Source organism: Lutra lutra, chromosome 17, assembly GCF_902655055.1.
Source record: "Lutra lutra chromosome 17, mLutLut1.2, whole genome shotgun sequence".
Lineage (NCBI taxonomy): Eukaryota > Metazoa > Chordata > Mammalia > Carnivora > Mustelidae > Lutra > Lutra lutra.
The window spans coordinates 6,282,310-6,294,805 of record NC_062294.1 but is presented as its reverse complement, the minus strand read 5'-3'; the positions used below and the strand labels follow the sequence as shown (position 1 = coordinate 6,294,805).

Sequence of the window (12,496 nt, the reverse complement as noted above, 5' to 3'; positions counted from 1 at the left end):
CCCCGATGAGAACTGTAAGCCCCAGAGACATGTAGCCTCCTTCCCAGGGTCGCACAGCTGAGAAAGCAGCTTAACTCTGTGTCCCCGGTGTGCCATCCACAGCCCTGCATTCTGGGCCATCGGACTGGCTGTTCCTGCCCTTCCCTGTGTGTGTGGCAGAGAACACGGGACACGCAGGTGGTGTCACTGACCCACTGTTTATCGAGCACTCACTATCTGCTGAGCTGCCGCAGAAGATTCAATAGAGAAACTCACAAAGTCCTGCCGTCGTGGGGTTTATGTTTTTTGGCAGGGAAGCAGAAGTCACAGAGAACCACAAAGGGCCCAGAGTTGGAAAATAACTCCCAGGGGCCAGAGAGTGACAGGGATGGGAAGGGGAGTAGAGGCTATTGTTAGATCAAGTAGCTGAGGAAAGCTCCTCTGAGGAGGTGACATTGAGCACAGAGCTGAATGTAGTGAGAGAGAAGGCCCGCGGTGAAAACAGGCAGTGCAAAGGCCCTGAGGTCGACACTGCAGATAGATGCTGGCTGGCTGGCTGATGGGGATGAACGCTTGCTAGCTCCAAGATCCTAAATTTGGGTCTTGAGGGAGACTGTGTGTATTTTCCCCTCAGCATAAGAAGCTGGGCCCCCGGGGCGACGTGGATGTCAACATGGAGGACAAGAAGGATGAGCACAAGCAACAGGGTGAACTGTACATGTGGGATTCCATCGACCAGGTGGGTCTTCCTGCTCCCCTTCTCAGGGCCTTGAGCACATCTGAGGCCTACCAGAGAACTCTGAGAATATTCCTATCTTATTCCCGTTTTCACCTTTCTTTTCTTTTTCTTCTTGCATTTTTTAAAAAAGATTTTATTTATTTGACAGAGATCACAAGTAGGCAGAGAGGCAGGCAGAGAGAGAGAGAGAGGGAAGCAGGCTCCTTGCTGAGCAGAGAGCCTGATGTGGGGCTCGATCCCAGGACCCTGAGATCATGACCTGAGCTGAAGGCAGAGGCTTACCCACTGAGCCACCCAGGCGCCCTTCTTTCTGCATTTTTAATGTTTTACTTTGAAATCACTCTATATTCCCTGTAACATATTGGACATTCACACACACATGAAGAATATTTATGTACCCTTCAGTCACCTTTCCCAAATACTAACATCCTCTATAACCAGAGTGTAAGTGTTGGAAGCAGGAAATGAACATGGGTCCCCTACCACTCGTTCATTCATGGGCCTTTTTTCAGTTTTACCAGTTGGTCCACTGATGTCCTTTTTTCAGTCCAGGGTTAGGTCCAGGATGTGACTGTATTTGGCTGTCCTAACTCCTTACTACCCTTCCATCTGGGACAGTTCGACCGGAACCCTTATTTGGGTGAGAGGAACGCATTTTGAATGCTCGTGCCACTTCTCACATCCTTTAATCTGACATGCAAATCTGTTTGCATATATTTTGATATGTATGTTCTTACATCCTAGAAACACTAAAAATTGTTAATGTGTAAATAAAGAATTAAGTCAGATGTTGAAGAGTCTCTGGCCAGACTAGCTGAGAACTCCTGAAAGTCGTAAAAAGTGGAGGTAATAGAAAAAGACAGCCACCAGGCCCAAAAAAACATTCATAAAGGGCTTCAAATTAAATAAATAGGAACTAGAAAATTGGCACGAAGTTGTATCTACTCTTAGACCCAGTGAATAAAAAAAAGTCCTGAAAATGCCAAAAGAACCCAAAAATAGATGTTTTAAAAGAAACGTCCTGAAGGGGGTAGAATTCCATGAAACCACCATACACATCTACGAAAGTGGGAAAGGTTCATCCCTTGCAAATGCTGGGGTGATGCCGGGCGGGGCCCCTGGGTCCCAGAGTTGATGCGGTGAAGACAGAGGGGAGAGCTCATGCTGGTTTCCCTTTCCAGAAATGGACTCGGCACTACTGTGCCATCGCTGATGCCAAGCTGTCGTTCAGCGACGACATTGAACAGACGGCAGAAGAGGAGCTGCCTCAGGTAGGGGACACAGCCTCCTAACCCGTCCTCTGTCCTATGGCCCACAGGCCCTGACATCCTCAGCCTAAAGAGCCACCCCTTCGGTACCAAGGTCTGCCTGGCTCTTCTCTGATTGGCTGGCTTACCAACCAATGAGATTCAAGGATGTCTTTCCTGCTCTCTGCAGGGCCTGGTTGGCCTGTGCTCTGGGTGGGAAGGGAAGTCATTTGGATGCTCCGTCCAGCCCCATCTCCAGCCTGATTCCCAGCTTTCCTGCCCTCTCCCCTCTGGCTCCTGGCCATCCTCGGTGCTGTTTCTTGAGGGCAATTTCCAGGGCTTTATGGCTCTCAGACTCCTTGTGCAGTAGAGTTGAAACCTGTACTGGGGGCCCTTTTGTCGATGTCTTAGGACTCCAGGAGGCCACCGCCCATGGCGGCAGGCAAGGGAGGGCTGTGGAAGCCGTCTTCCCAGACCTCTTGGGGTGAAGGCAAGCCGATGCCAGCCTGTCTGCTATCCAGTCCCGAGCCAGCACGCGCAGAGGGACCGGTCTGGCCATGCTGGGGGTCTGGTCCAGGTGTTCAGAAATGCCTCCTCTTGTGGCCCAGGATATACCCCCCACAGAGCTGCATTTTGGGGAGGAGTGGTTCCACAAGAAGGTGGAGAAGAGGACGAGTGCTGAGAGGCTGCTGCAGGAGTACTGTGCGGAGACGGGGGGCAAAGACGGGACCTTCCTGGTGCGAGAGAGCAAGACCTTCCCCAACGACTACACCCTGTCCTTCTGGTAGGCGCACGCTGCCTGCCCCTTGCGGATGGTCCGGGCCGGGTGGGGGTGGGGCGGGGCATGGCATGAGTTGTGCGAACTCAGGCCTCCACCAGAACCCCAGACTTCATTTAGGGATCTGTGTGGGGCAGGGGTGGGCCGAGGCAGTTGAGGCCCAAAACACAGCAATCAAGACTAGTGGTATTTCAGTGCAAAATGTTTAAAAAATCAGAAGTAATGAAAAATCCATGACGAGCAAAGTATCATCATCATCATTTTAAGTCAAGACAGGATCTGACCTTGCACTAAGGACAATGTGGCCTTACTCAAAGACCCCCCCCCCCCACCATCCCCCAGTCCTGGTTCTAGAGCAGGTAGGGCACCCCACGTCACTCAGCCTCCTTCTGTCTTTGTTTTCTTGTCCGTAAAGCAGAGATTCTAAAGGTGGCTTTATGGAACCGTTGGGAACTTTCTCGCTCACTGACTCATTAGTACTTTCATTCACTAAAGGGTGTGCATTGAGTGACTGCTCTGTGCTGGGCACAGCGATCTGGCAGACCGGGTCCCTGTCCTGATGGCAATTAGAGTCTGGTCAGGGAGATGGACAATGAAAAAGGAGTTAATGATCTATAATTGTAGTTGTGATAACATGCAATGCAGAAAATGCTGGATGTTACAGAAGTCTGTACGAGCGGGGCCTGATGTAACGTGGGGCTTGGGGATGGTCAGGGAAGACTTCCTGTAAGAAGTGGTGTTTCCGTGGAGACCCGAAGGATACACATTATAACAACATACCTATAAGAGTGACAGCTAACTCCTACAAGATGCTTCCCATGTGCCAGGCAGTGTTCTAGACACATTTTGTGTGTGATCTTGGTCAGTCCTTAGGACAGCTCAGCAAGGACAGACCACAGGGATGATGATGATATGGGGGCTCAGAGAGGACAAGTCACTTGTTCAGGGTCACTTAGCACATAAGTGGCTGAGTCTGGATTTACACAAAGGCCTTCTGGCTCCAGAGTAGGAGTTAGGTAGGTAAATGTAGTTGGAGGAAGTAGGTAGAATGTTTTGGAATCCAGGCTAAAGGACCAGCCTGTTCTAAGAGCAGAGGGAGGTCTGTGTGGCCACACGTAGTGCCTCCCTGTCAGTGCCCTTGGCTGCAGTTCTGGTCCACCCCCCTTCCCCGTACCACCCTCCTGCATGCTCTCTGCCACCCCAGGTGCTGGCAGGGCAAGTGGGCCCAGCCTCGTTGCTGACATTGTCCCTCTCCCTGCAGGCGGTCCGGCCGGGTCCAGCACTGCCGGATCCGTTCCACCATGGAGGGTGGGACCATGAAGTACTTCCTGACCGACAATGTCATGTTCACCAGCATCTATGACCTCATCCAGCATTACCGCGAGACACACCTGCGCTGCACCGAGTTCGAGCTCCGGCTCACCGACCCCGTGCCCAACCCCAACCCCCACGAGTCAAAGCCGTACGTGTGCCCATGCTCCCGGGGCCGCAGATCTCAGACACCAGGTTTAGTGGGTGCAGACACCCAGGCGGATTGGCTTCAGCAGTCGGAAAAGCCGGTCTTGTGGGTGTGCCGGGGCCCAGTTTCTCCCAAGGCCCCTCACCCAGGCCCTCAGGATCTCTTAAATTCCCCAGGATGGCCCCCATTTCCAAACACCTACTATGCCTTTTTCCCCTATCCCTCGGCCTCTCCCTGCCCTTCTCCTCCCTTACCTTCACAGTCCTGAGCTCTTGGGCTTTGATTTTCGGAGCTGAATTTTGGTCTGGTGATACTGTTCTGCTTGTCAAAGCTCATTCCCTGTTCATTGTGCAAGTGAACAAAAAGAAAGTAATTGTACACATTTTCTTTCATTTTTATCTAGTGAAATGAATATTAGTTATGCCTTGCAAAAGGTTAACCCATTCTGGAAATAAGGGGGGGGAGCTATTTTTAAGCAGAAGGCTGCTAAAGTGTACATTTCTGAGAGGCCTTATAACTTACGGCAGCTTTCTTACTTTTATCTAAATTTGTATAGATTCCCTTTTAAAATCTGCCATTTCATATCTTTGAAAGTAACCCAAGACTAACCAGACAAAAAGACCTGAAATTCTGTTCCTGTGTTCTCTGCCTCCGATTTTCTGTTCTCCACATTGACGGATGCTGGCCCTGGTCAGGCTGATGGGGGGCAGGGGTGGGATGGGTACAGGTAGGTTAAATTTCTTCTCTCGTGCTCCAAGCAGAACCTACTATAGGAATGTTTTCCCTGAGCTACATCTTGGTGGTCTTTTAAAAACAATTGCCGTCTTCAGCGGCGTTGTTGGGTGGGGAAGCCCACGGTGTAATTTCCACAGTGGTTTCTGGGGCCTTTTTCCAGGCAGCCTCGGAGCCCAGGACCGCCTCCTCCATGGGTGGCCATCTCACTTGGCCGTCTTCCCTGTGCCGCAGGTGGTACTACGACGGGCTGAGCCGCGGGGAAGCGGAGGACATGCTAATGAGGGTTCCCCGGGACGGGGCCTTCCTCATCCGGAGGCGAGAAGGCACCGACTCGTACGCCATCACCTTCAGGTGAGCGGGTGGGTGGGAGCCGGCACGTGCGGGTGTGGAAGGCACGAGCAGCGTCCGCTCAGGGGAGCTGTCTGTGTGCGGGGCCCGGCTCTGGGTCCTTGAGAGTTACACCTGCCCCGTGAGCTCATTCTGTCTTCCAGCAACTTCATGACCTTGATCCTTATTGTTCAGAGGAGGAAACTGAGGCACAGGGAGCTTAAGTAACACTGAAACATGCAGCCAGTAATGGCAGAGCTGGAATTTGAACCCAGGCAGCCCTGGCAGCCCAGAGCAGTGACGTGACAGACCTGCTGTCCTCCCACCCAGTGCGAGCAGTAGGAAGGCCACAGGGACCGACTTTCTCCAGGACTGTGGTTCTGTCCTCTAATTCCATCCCAAGACCCCAGATTCCTCTGGTTTCACCCAGAGACAGTGTCGGGGAGTTTCAGACCCGGTTCACCTTACTGTCCCTGCATCTCCCCTACCCCAGTATGTGGAGCCCTAAAGAACGTTCCCGACCCGGGCCTGCCGTTGAGGCTTCATCTACCCGAGTCCTTCCTTGCAGCCCATGAGGAGTAGAGGAGGTACTGTGAGTAGGGAAATGGAGGCCCAGAGAGTTAAACGTCCTGTCTAGAGCCACACAGCCTTGTCCTGGGACTGAGGCAGAATTTCAGACTTGGACTTACCCATGTTCAAAGGCACAGTGAGGTTTCAAGAGGCTTATGGGCCAGACCAAGCCTCAGCCTGCATGGTTATGTTAAGTACTAGGAAATTGTACTTGGAAGTTTAGATTTCTCCTTAGGAAAAGTGGGAGGAAGCAGAAGCTCCAGACCCACATTCCCACATGGTGATGATGGTTCCCAGCGGCACAGGAGGGGCCCTGGTACTCCCAGGCCACTCCTGTTCCTTCCATTGCTGTTGCCTTGGCCCATCCCCCTTGGTGACCCTGCCAGGCTGCCCTCTGGGCATGTGGATCTGCCCCCTTCCCCCCCCGTTACTCCTTCCGTCTTGGGAGAGTGGTGGTGGTGGTGGTGGTGGTGGTGGTGGTGAGGCTCATTATCATTGCCGTTTGCTGAGCACCTACTCTGTGCCGGCTCCGGCCAGTCTGGCTCCTCTGTGCTTTGTGCTGCTGACAGGGAGGCTCTGGGCTACTCGGCACTGGCACTGGCACCTTGCCCTTGGCCCCAAAGCTGTTGGTGGTGCTGCCTCCCTCCTGGATGGGATTGGGCGAGTTTAATGAACACCTGTTGTACCAGCCGCCATGTTGGGTGCTGGGCATTGAGTTGTGTGGTAGTTCTGTCAGTCGGGAGGCTTTGGGGCACAAGGGACAGAAACCAGACTCAGTGGCCTCCCAGAAAGGAGGCGTTACCGGCTACTAGTGGAGATGCTCAGGAGGCGAGCCGGCTTCCAGCAGGCCTGGATCCATGCCTCACCGGGCAGCCCCTGGGAGGCCAGTTGTGTGCCTGTCTCGGTGCTACTCTGCACTGGGTTCCCCTTGGGAGCCAGTGTCGGGTAGAAAAGACGAGTCCTGTGATCCCCACGTTCTCCCTGGCCCCTGCTTGAAAGCTGGGTGTCATGGTTCTGACTGGGCACCTTCAGGCTGGCCGTGGGTTGGAATCGCTTCACTGGAACCATGTGGATGAAAATGAGATCCCCAGGAGGGGATGGAGGCCTGGCCTTATGTGTCCACCCTGCTGTTTGCCTACCTGCCCTCCCCATGAGACTGGTGGTACCCTAAAAGCTGGAGTTTTTCATTTTTAGGGCTCAGTAAATGTTTAAGTGTTCAGTGAGCACCTACTATGGGCCAGGTTCCTTGTTGGGCTCCAGAAACACAGAAGGGATACAAACTGGCCAGTCCTTGCTCTCATGAGGGCAACAGTCCCCTGCAACCGAGATGTCCTGTTCCTCGTGTGTTTCTCTCGAGCACTTCCCTCTTACTGAGTGTTGGCTTGCCAGGTGGTCGGCACGCGCTGGCTGAGTGAGCCAGTGACAAGGTACTGGTGTCTTAAGGAGGAGAGGAGGGGAAGGCTATTTCCTTTGTGTTGGGATGGTGAATGTCCTGGCCTCCACCCACCACGTGTCCGTGGGGGTCATGGTCACTGTAATAGTCAAAGATGACCTCCCCCGCCTGGACACAGAGACTTTTTCTAATTCACTGTGATCATGGTGTGGGGTAGGTGTCACTGTCCCTCACTGAGAAGTGTTGCCTGGGGCAGGAGAGTCAGGCACATGACTGACACATCACTGTAATGTTGTGCAGTAAGTGCCACAGAGTGGACGGGCAGGTGACAGAGGGTGAGTGGGAGTGCTAGGAGGACAAGGTGGGGGATGGGCTCCAGGCGGACAGAGAGCACGGGTCTGGAGGAACTTTCCCTCCCCCGCCCCCTCCCCAGTATCTGTGGAGTACCTCTCCTGTGCCAGGTGGTGTTCTAGGCTCAGAGAACACAGACTGAACTTCTGGATAGATCTCTGTGGGAGGGGACAGGTGTCTGCTTTCAAGTCTGTGCAGCTGCTGTCCAGGTGTGAGCAATAGGACGTGGACCTCAGTGGAACGTGGGCACAGGGCTTCGTGGCAGAGCCGAGGGAGACCTCGGGTCACAGTGTCAAGGGCTTATGGCCTCCAGGGGCCTGGAAGGTGTGATTCACACTCAGCCCTGGTGTGTCTCCCTTCTTGATTGTTCTCTTGGCAGGAAAGCTCCTTTTGGCTTGACCTTGGTTCTGTTTTCCTAGCTATTCATTATGGACTGCCCTCGGGGTGCCGGACACATCGCAGAAGGCTCACCCTGGGCTGTCGGATAGCGGTCCTAACAGTTGTCCTGAGACAGGAACTGTCTGTCCCTGGCCTTGTGGACAGGAAAACACAGGTGCAGTCAGGTTCCCAGAAGGAACCAGAACTTGATCCCTACTCTTAATTAATTTCCAGACCCTAGAGCCTCCCTGCCCCAGGGAACTTTTGTAAAAAGTTTAAAAAAACATTTTTTTAAAGATTTTATTTGATAGAGAGTGAGCAAGTGAGAGAGAGAGAGAGCATGAGCCCCTCTCTCTGAGCAGAAGGAGAAGCAGGGAGCCCAATGTGGGGCTCAATCCGGGGCTCTGAGATCATGACCTGAGCTGAAGGCAGATGCTTAACCACCTGAGCCACCCAGGTGCCCCAAAAGTTTAAAATTTCTTTATTATGCAAATATATTCTTAGAAAATAAGACATCATAGTGAAAGCTAAGCCCCCTGTGGTCCATCCCGTCTGGGTTCTTGTCCTGGTAGAAAGCACATTTTTATAACTGGTATCTCCATGTGGGCTCAGGAAAAAAAACAAAAACCAAAACAAATGACAAATGGTGTCCCCCTCCAGGGCCAGGGGCAAGGTCAAGCACTGCCGCATCCACCGGGACGGCCGGCACTTCGTGCTGGGGACCTCGGCCTACTTCGAGAGCCTCGTGGAGCTCGTGAGCTACTACGAGAAGCACGCGCTGTACCGGAGGATGCGGCTGCGCTACCCCGTGACGCCGGAGCTCCTGGAGCGCTACAACATGGTAGGCGGGTGACCCGCTCGTGCTTTGGCTGCGCGTCAGCCATCGTCTGGCAAACCTCCGCTAAGCCCTCCCCAGGTGTGCGTGATGGCTCGGGGACACGGACAGGGAAAGTGGGCGGGGGGAGTCATAGAGGCAGTGATGGGGAAGGGGCTGCGGTTCCCGAGCGTGCTCTGGAAAGATCTCACTGGGAACGAGGTATTCGGGCAGACTCGAGCGCTGGTGGAGGACTGCTTCATGCAGATAAGGACAGGAAGATCAGCGGGTACAAAGGTCCTGTGGCGAGGGCGTGCCTGGAGGCTCAGAGAAGCAGCCAGTGTGGCCGGCACTGAGAGAGCCAGAGTGCGGCAGACCTAAGGAAGGACTGCTTGGAGCAGAGCAGGCCCCCGAGAGACACTGGCTTTTATTCTGAGCCACCGAAGGGTTCTGAGCCGAAAACAGACCTGATCCGATTCCCACATCTTAGTTCCTGCCACGTAGGTGATAGGATACAGGATTCAGGATACACCAGCCATGGCTAGGAGCACTCGTAGCTCTTGGCCGTGTGGTGGAGCACAGCCTGGCTTGGGAAATTCCAGTTCTGGAGGCGGAGCTGGACGGCTTGCAGGAGGAAGCTGTCCCGGGCAGGTGGATGACTGGGAAGCCCACAGAACAAGGCTGAGTGCTGCTTAGGACCGCAGCCAGAGCGCTCTGACCAGGTCTGAGGAGGGTCAACATGGGAGCCCAGACCTGACAGCCAGGACCCACGAGGCCGTGGGGAAAGCCGGTTCGAGGTCGGGGAGCGGCTGTGGCCCAAGGCCAGAGGGGACCCGGAGAGACCGTGACAAGAGCAAACAGAGGGCGGGATGGGTGTTCAGTGTGAGCCAGTAAATGTGGATCGTGTCTGGGTTTGGGGTGTTTGCCAGTTTCCAAGGTGGTAATCCCTTGAGGGGGTGGCCTGTGTCCCCCCCGTGGACGTGGAACTGGCTCAGGGGGCGGTGTGGGGCGGGCCCTGGCCAGCGGGAGCTTCCACGTGCCGCTGCTCTCCGGGCTTGGCTTTCCTGCAGGGCCCGGCAGAGGAGGGCTGGCACAGAGACCTCTCTCCTCTGGGGATGCAGTTTCCAAGCTTGGGGGAGCTTTTCAGCAGCTTCTCACCGTCTCTACCAGGAGGCACGAGGAAACTGGGAGGTTTCAACTCTTCATCCCTGGGGGTGGCCGAGAAGCCTGGCTCTGTGTCGGGCTGCCCCGGGAGCTTGGAGGGCATTGTCCATTTACTCTGCTTTGCTCTTTTTCAGGAAAGAGACATAAACTCCCTTTACGACGTCAGCAGAATGTATGTGGATCCCAGTGAAATCAGTCCCTCCATGGTACGGTGCCATCCCTCCCATTCCCACCATGACCTGGTCCCCAAACCCATGCCCCCCCGCAGAGCACGGCAAGGGGACTTGAGGGCAGACTTGCCCCCCCCCCCCCCCCCCCCCCGCTAAATTGATTTTATGTTATTTTTTTGAGAAGGAATGATGATTGACAGTGTGACATCTGGTTTCAGGGAAGAGATTAATAGAATTCCACCTAAAAGTGACGGTGACTTGCTAAAACTCTGAGGTTTGATGAACCACCTTTGGGCCAAACAGCTTCTAATTAAAAATCTTTCAGATGTTTCTTGCTCACGGACGGAGCCCGTGGTATTTATGAATTCCGTCTGGTTCACTGACCTCCTTGCAGTGTGCGCCTTATCTCCCGCTCCCACCCCGGCTGCAGTGTGACTCCCCCCCGGTGGGGGTGGTTTTAACTCTGTCCCCAGCTCCTCCTCGATCGGGTTCCTGCTGAGGAAGAATGATGGCGAATTTTCTGTTGGGTGGAGTGCACCCGGCGCACGGTTCATGGGTAATTCTTGCTACCTGCAAATCCGGAGATGAATTTCTTCTCTTCTTTTAAATGTATAATCCTTGGCCAATGCAAATTCCTTCCAGCAAGAGATGAAGGCTTGGAAGGATGTGGGCAGGGGGACTGTGTGTGAAATTAGTAGGGGACTTTTATTAGATGTGAAGAAGCTGTTGGTAGTGAGAGTAAGGCCGCCTGTCAGCTGGATGTCAGGGGACGGTGGACATGGTGGTCAACTGAGGACCCCCCAGCCAGTCTCAAGGGCGGCTACGCCCTATTCGCCCTCAGTTGCTGCCTTTCCAGGGAGCGGGCCAGGTCTCCTGGTTTTGCAAGACAAGCCATTCATCTGGATATTTTATGTGAATTCTCCCCATTTTTTTTTTTTAAATCCTGGCCACCAACCCAAGTTGTAGAGAGATTCTCCCTGTCCTGAGTGAGACCAGTAACACATGATGGCAGCTGGATGGGCGCGCAGGCTGCCAGACTAGGGGGACCCCCTCAAAATAAAATCATTACTATTGCAGCGATTGAAGATGGGTTAGCAGTGAGAAAACCACTACTCTGGAAACGAGACTGGTGATGAGCCCCGGTCTCCGTGTGCGAACTCCGTCGCTGTCTGCATTCCTGGGCCTTTGTCTGTACGGAGACACATTGTACAGCTTCCCCGACCCCCCACTGCCATTTGTATTCTGTTCACCTGCCTCTTGGTCCTGTGTGGGTTCCTCCTTTGCTTATTTTCCTCATGACCGTTCTTACTAAAACTGGTGAGCCAAGCCCAGCACATGGGCTGCAATTTCAACTTTGAAAAAAAGAATGTTTTCAATATTCAGGTGGCTGTGCCAGTTTAGCTACGTCCCCGTCAGTGGCCACGTCGGTCATTTCTGGTCTTTGCTGTTCTGGTTAACACTAATATGAACTTCACATCTGAGGCTTTGGGCATCTTCTGCATTATTTCCTTCAGATGTGTTCTCGGAACTGGGATGACTAGAGCCATCCTAAGAGGACATACATATGCACGGGGTGCGATTTCTGTGCCCCCCACACAGCCAGGATGGGATGGAGCTGGAATCTGGCCCGGTCAGTCTGGCTGGGCGCATGGGCTGTTTGTCACTTCATTGTGCCTCCTGCAAGCCTGTTCAGCCAATGGACGGCTCATTTCTCTTGTTAGTGAAGGCGCTGACTTGAGGATCTCTCCTGCCCTCTGAGAGGCTGGAGACTTGCTCCTCATGGAGGCCATTATATGCCAGCTTCCTCTGCCACTGGCTGTACCTCGCAGGCTTAGAGCCTGGCAGAGACCGTGAAGTTCACGGGGCAAAGTTGTATCCACCCTTGAAGGCAGATGCGCAGGTGAAACCACCTGTTTGGAAGTTCTTACGGCAGAGCTTTTAGAACCCACGTTGCTTCTTACAGAATGGCAATGACGCACATGAACTGACTTCTGAGCTCAGCCACTTAACAGCTGGTTGGTCTGGGGCCAGTCCCCATCCCTGCTCCCTGGTGACTTGGGAGGCTCCTCTGCCACGCAGTGCCAGCCCACTGCCAGCAGATGGCACTGTAACCTTGGGCTGAAGCCTCCTGCTTCCTAATGAGAAGACCCAACGCAGATGCCTGTCTCTGCTTCTGTCTCCCAGCTTGACCTTCTCCTTGTTTTCTCCCCCAAAGCCTCAGAGAACGGTGAAAGCTCTGTATGACTACAAAGCCAAGCGGAACGATGAGTTGAGCTTCTGCCGTGGAGCCCTCATTCACAACGTCTCCAAGGAGCCCTGGGGCTGGTAAGGCTGAGGGCGGCTGGGCCACTTGCTGGAGGAACTTGACCTGAACCTTCTTGCCAGTGAGGCT

At 53.8% G+C, this 12,496-nt stretch overlaps 1 protein-coding gene across 2 annotated transcripts in view; it reads left to right on the top strand.

Annotated features, from left to right (window-relative positions):
* The window catches only part of PLCG2 (phospholipase C gamma 2), a 141,305-nt gene that overhangs the window by 87,859 nt on the left and 40,950 nt on the right, over positions 1 to 12,496 (top strand). For both annotated transcript variants that reach the window (XM_047712188.1, XM_047712189.1), the window contains 8 exons: positions 614 to 718; positions 1,900 to 1,989; positions 2,574 to 2,749; positions 4,005 to 4,205; positions 5,169 to 5,288; positions 8,617 to 8,797; positions 10,069 to 10,140; positions 12,320 to 12,429. In XM_047712188.1, the coding sequence (XP_047568144.1) occupies positions 614 to 718; positions 1,900 to 1,989; positions 2,574 to 2,749; positions 4,005 to 4,205; positions 5,169 to 5,288; positions 8,617 to 8,797; positions 10,069 to 10,140; positions 12,320 to 12,429 (1,055 nt within the window). The remainder of the gene's footprint in view (positions 1 to 613; positions 719 to 1,899; positions 1,990 to 2,573; positions 2,750 to 4,004; positions 4,206 to 5,168; positions 5,289 to 8,616; positions 8,798 to 10,068; positions 10,141 to 12,319; positions 12,430 to 12,496) is intronic.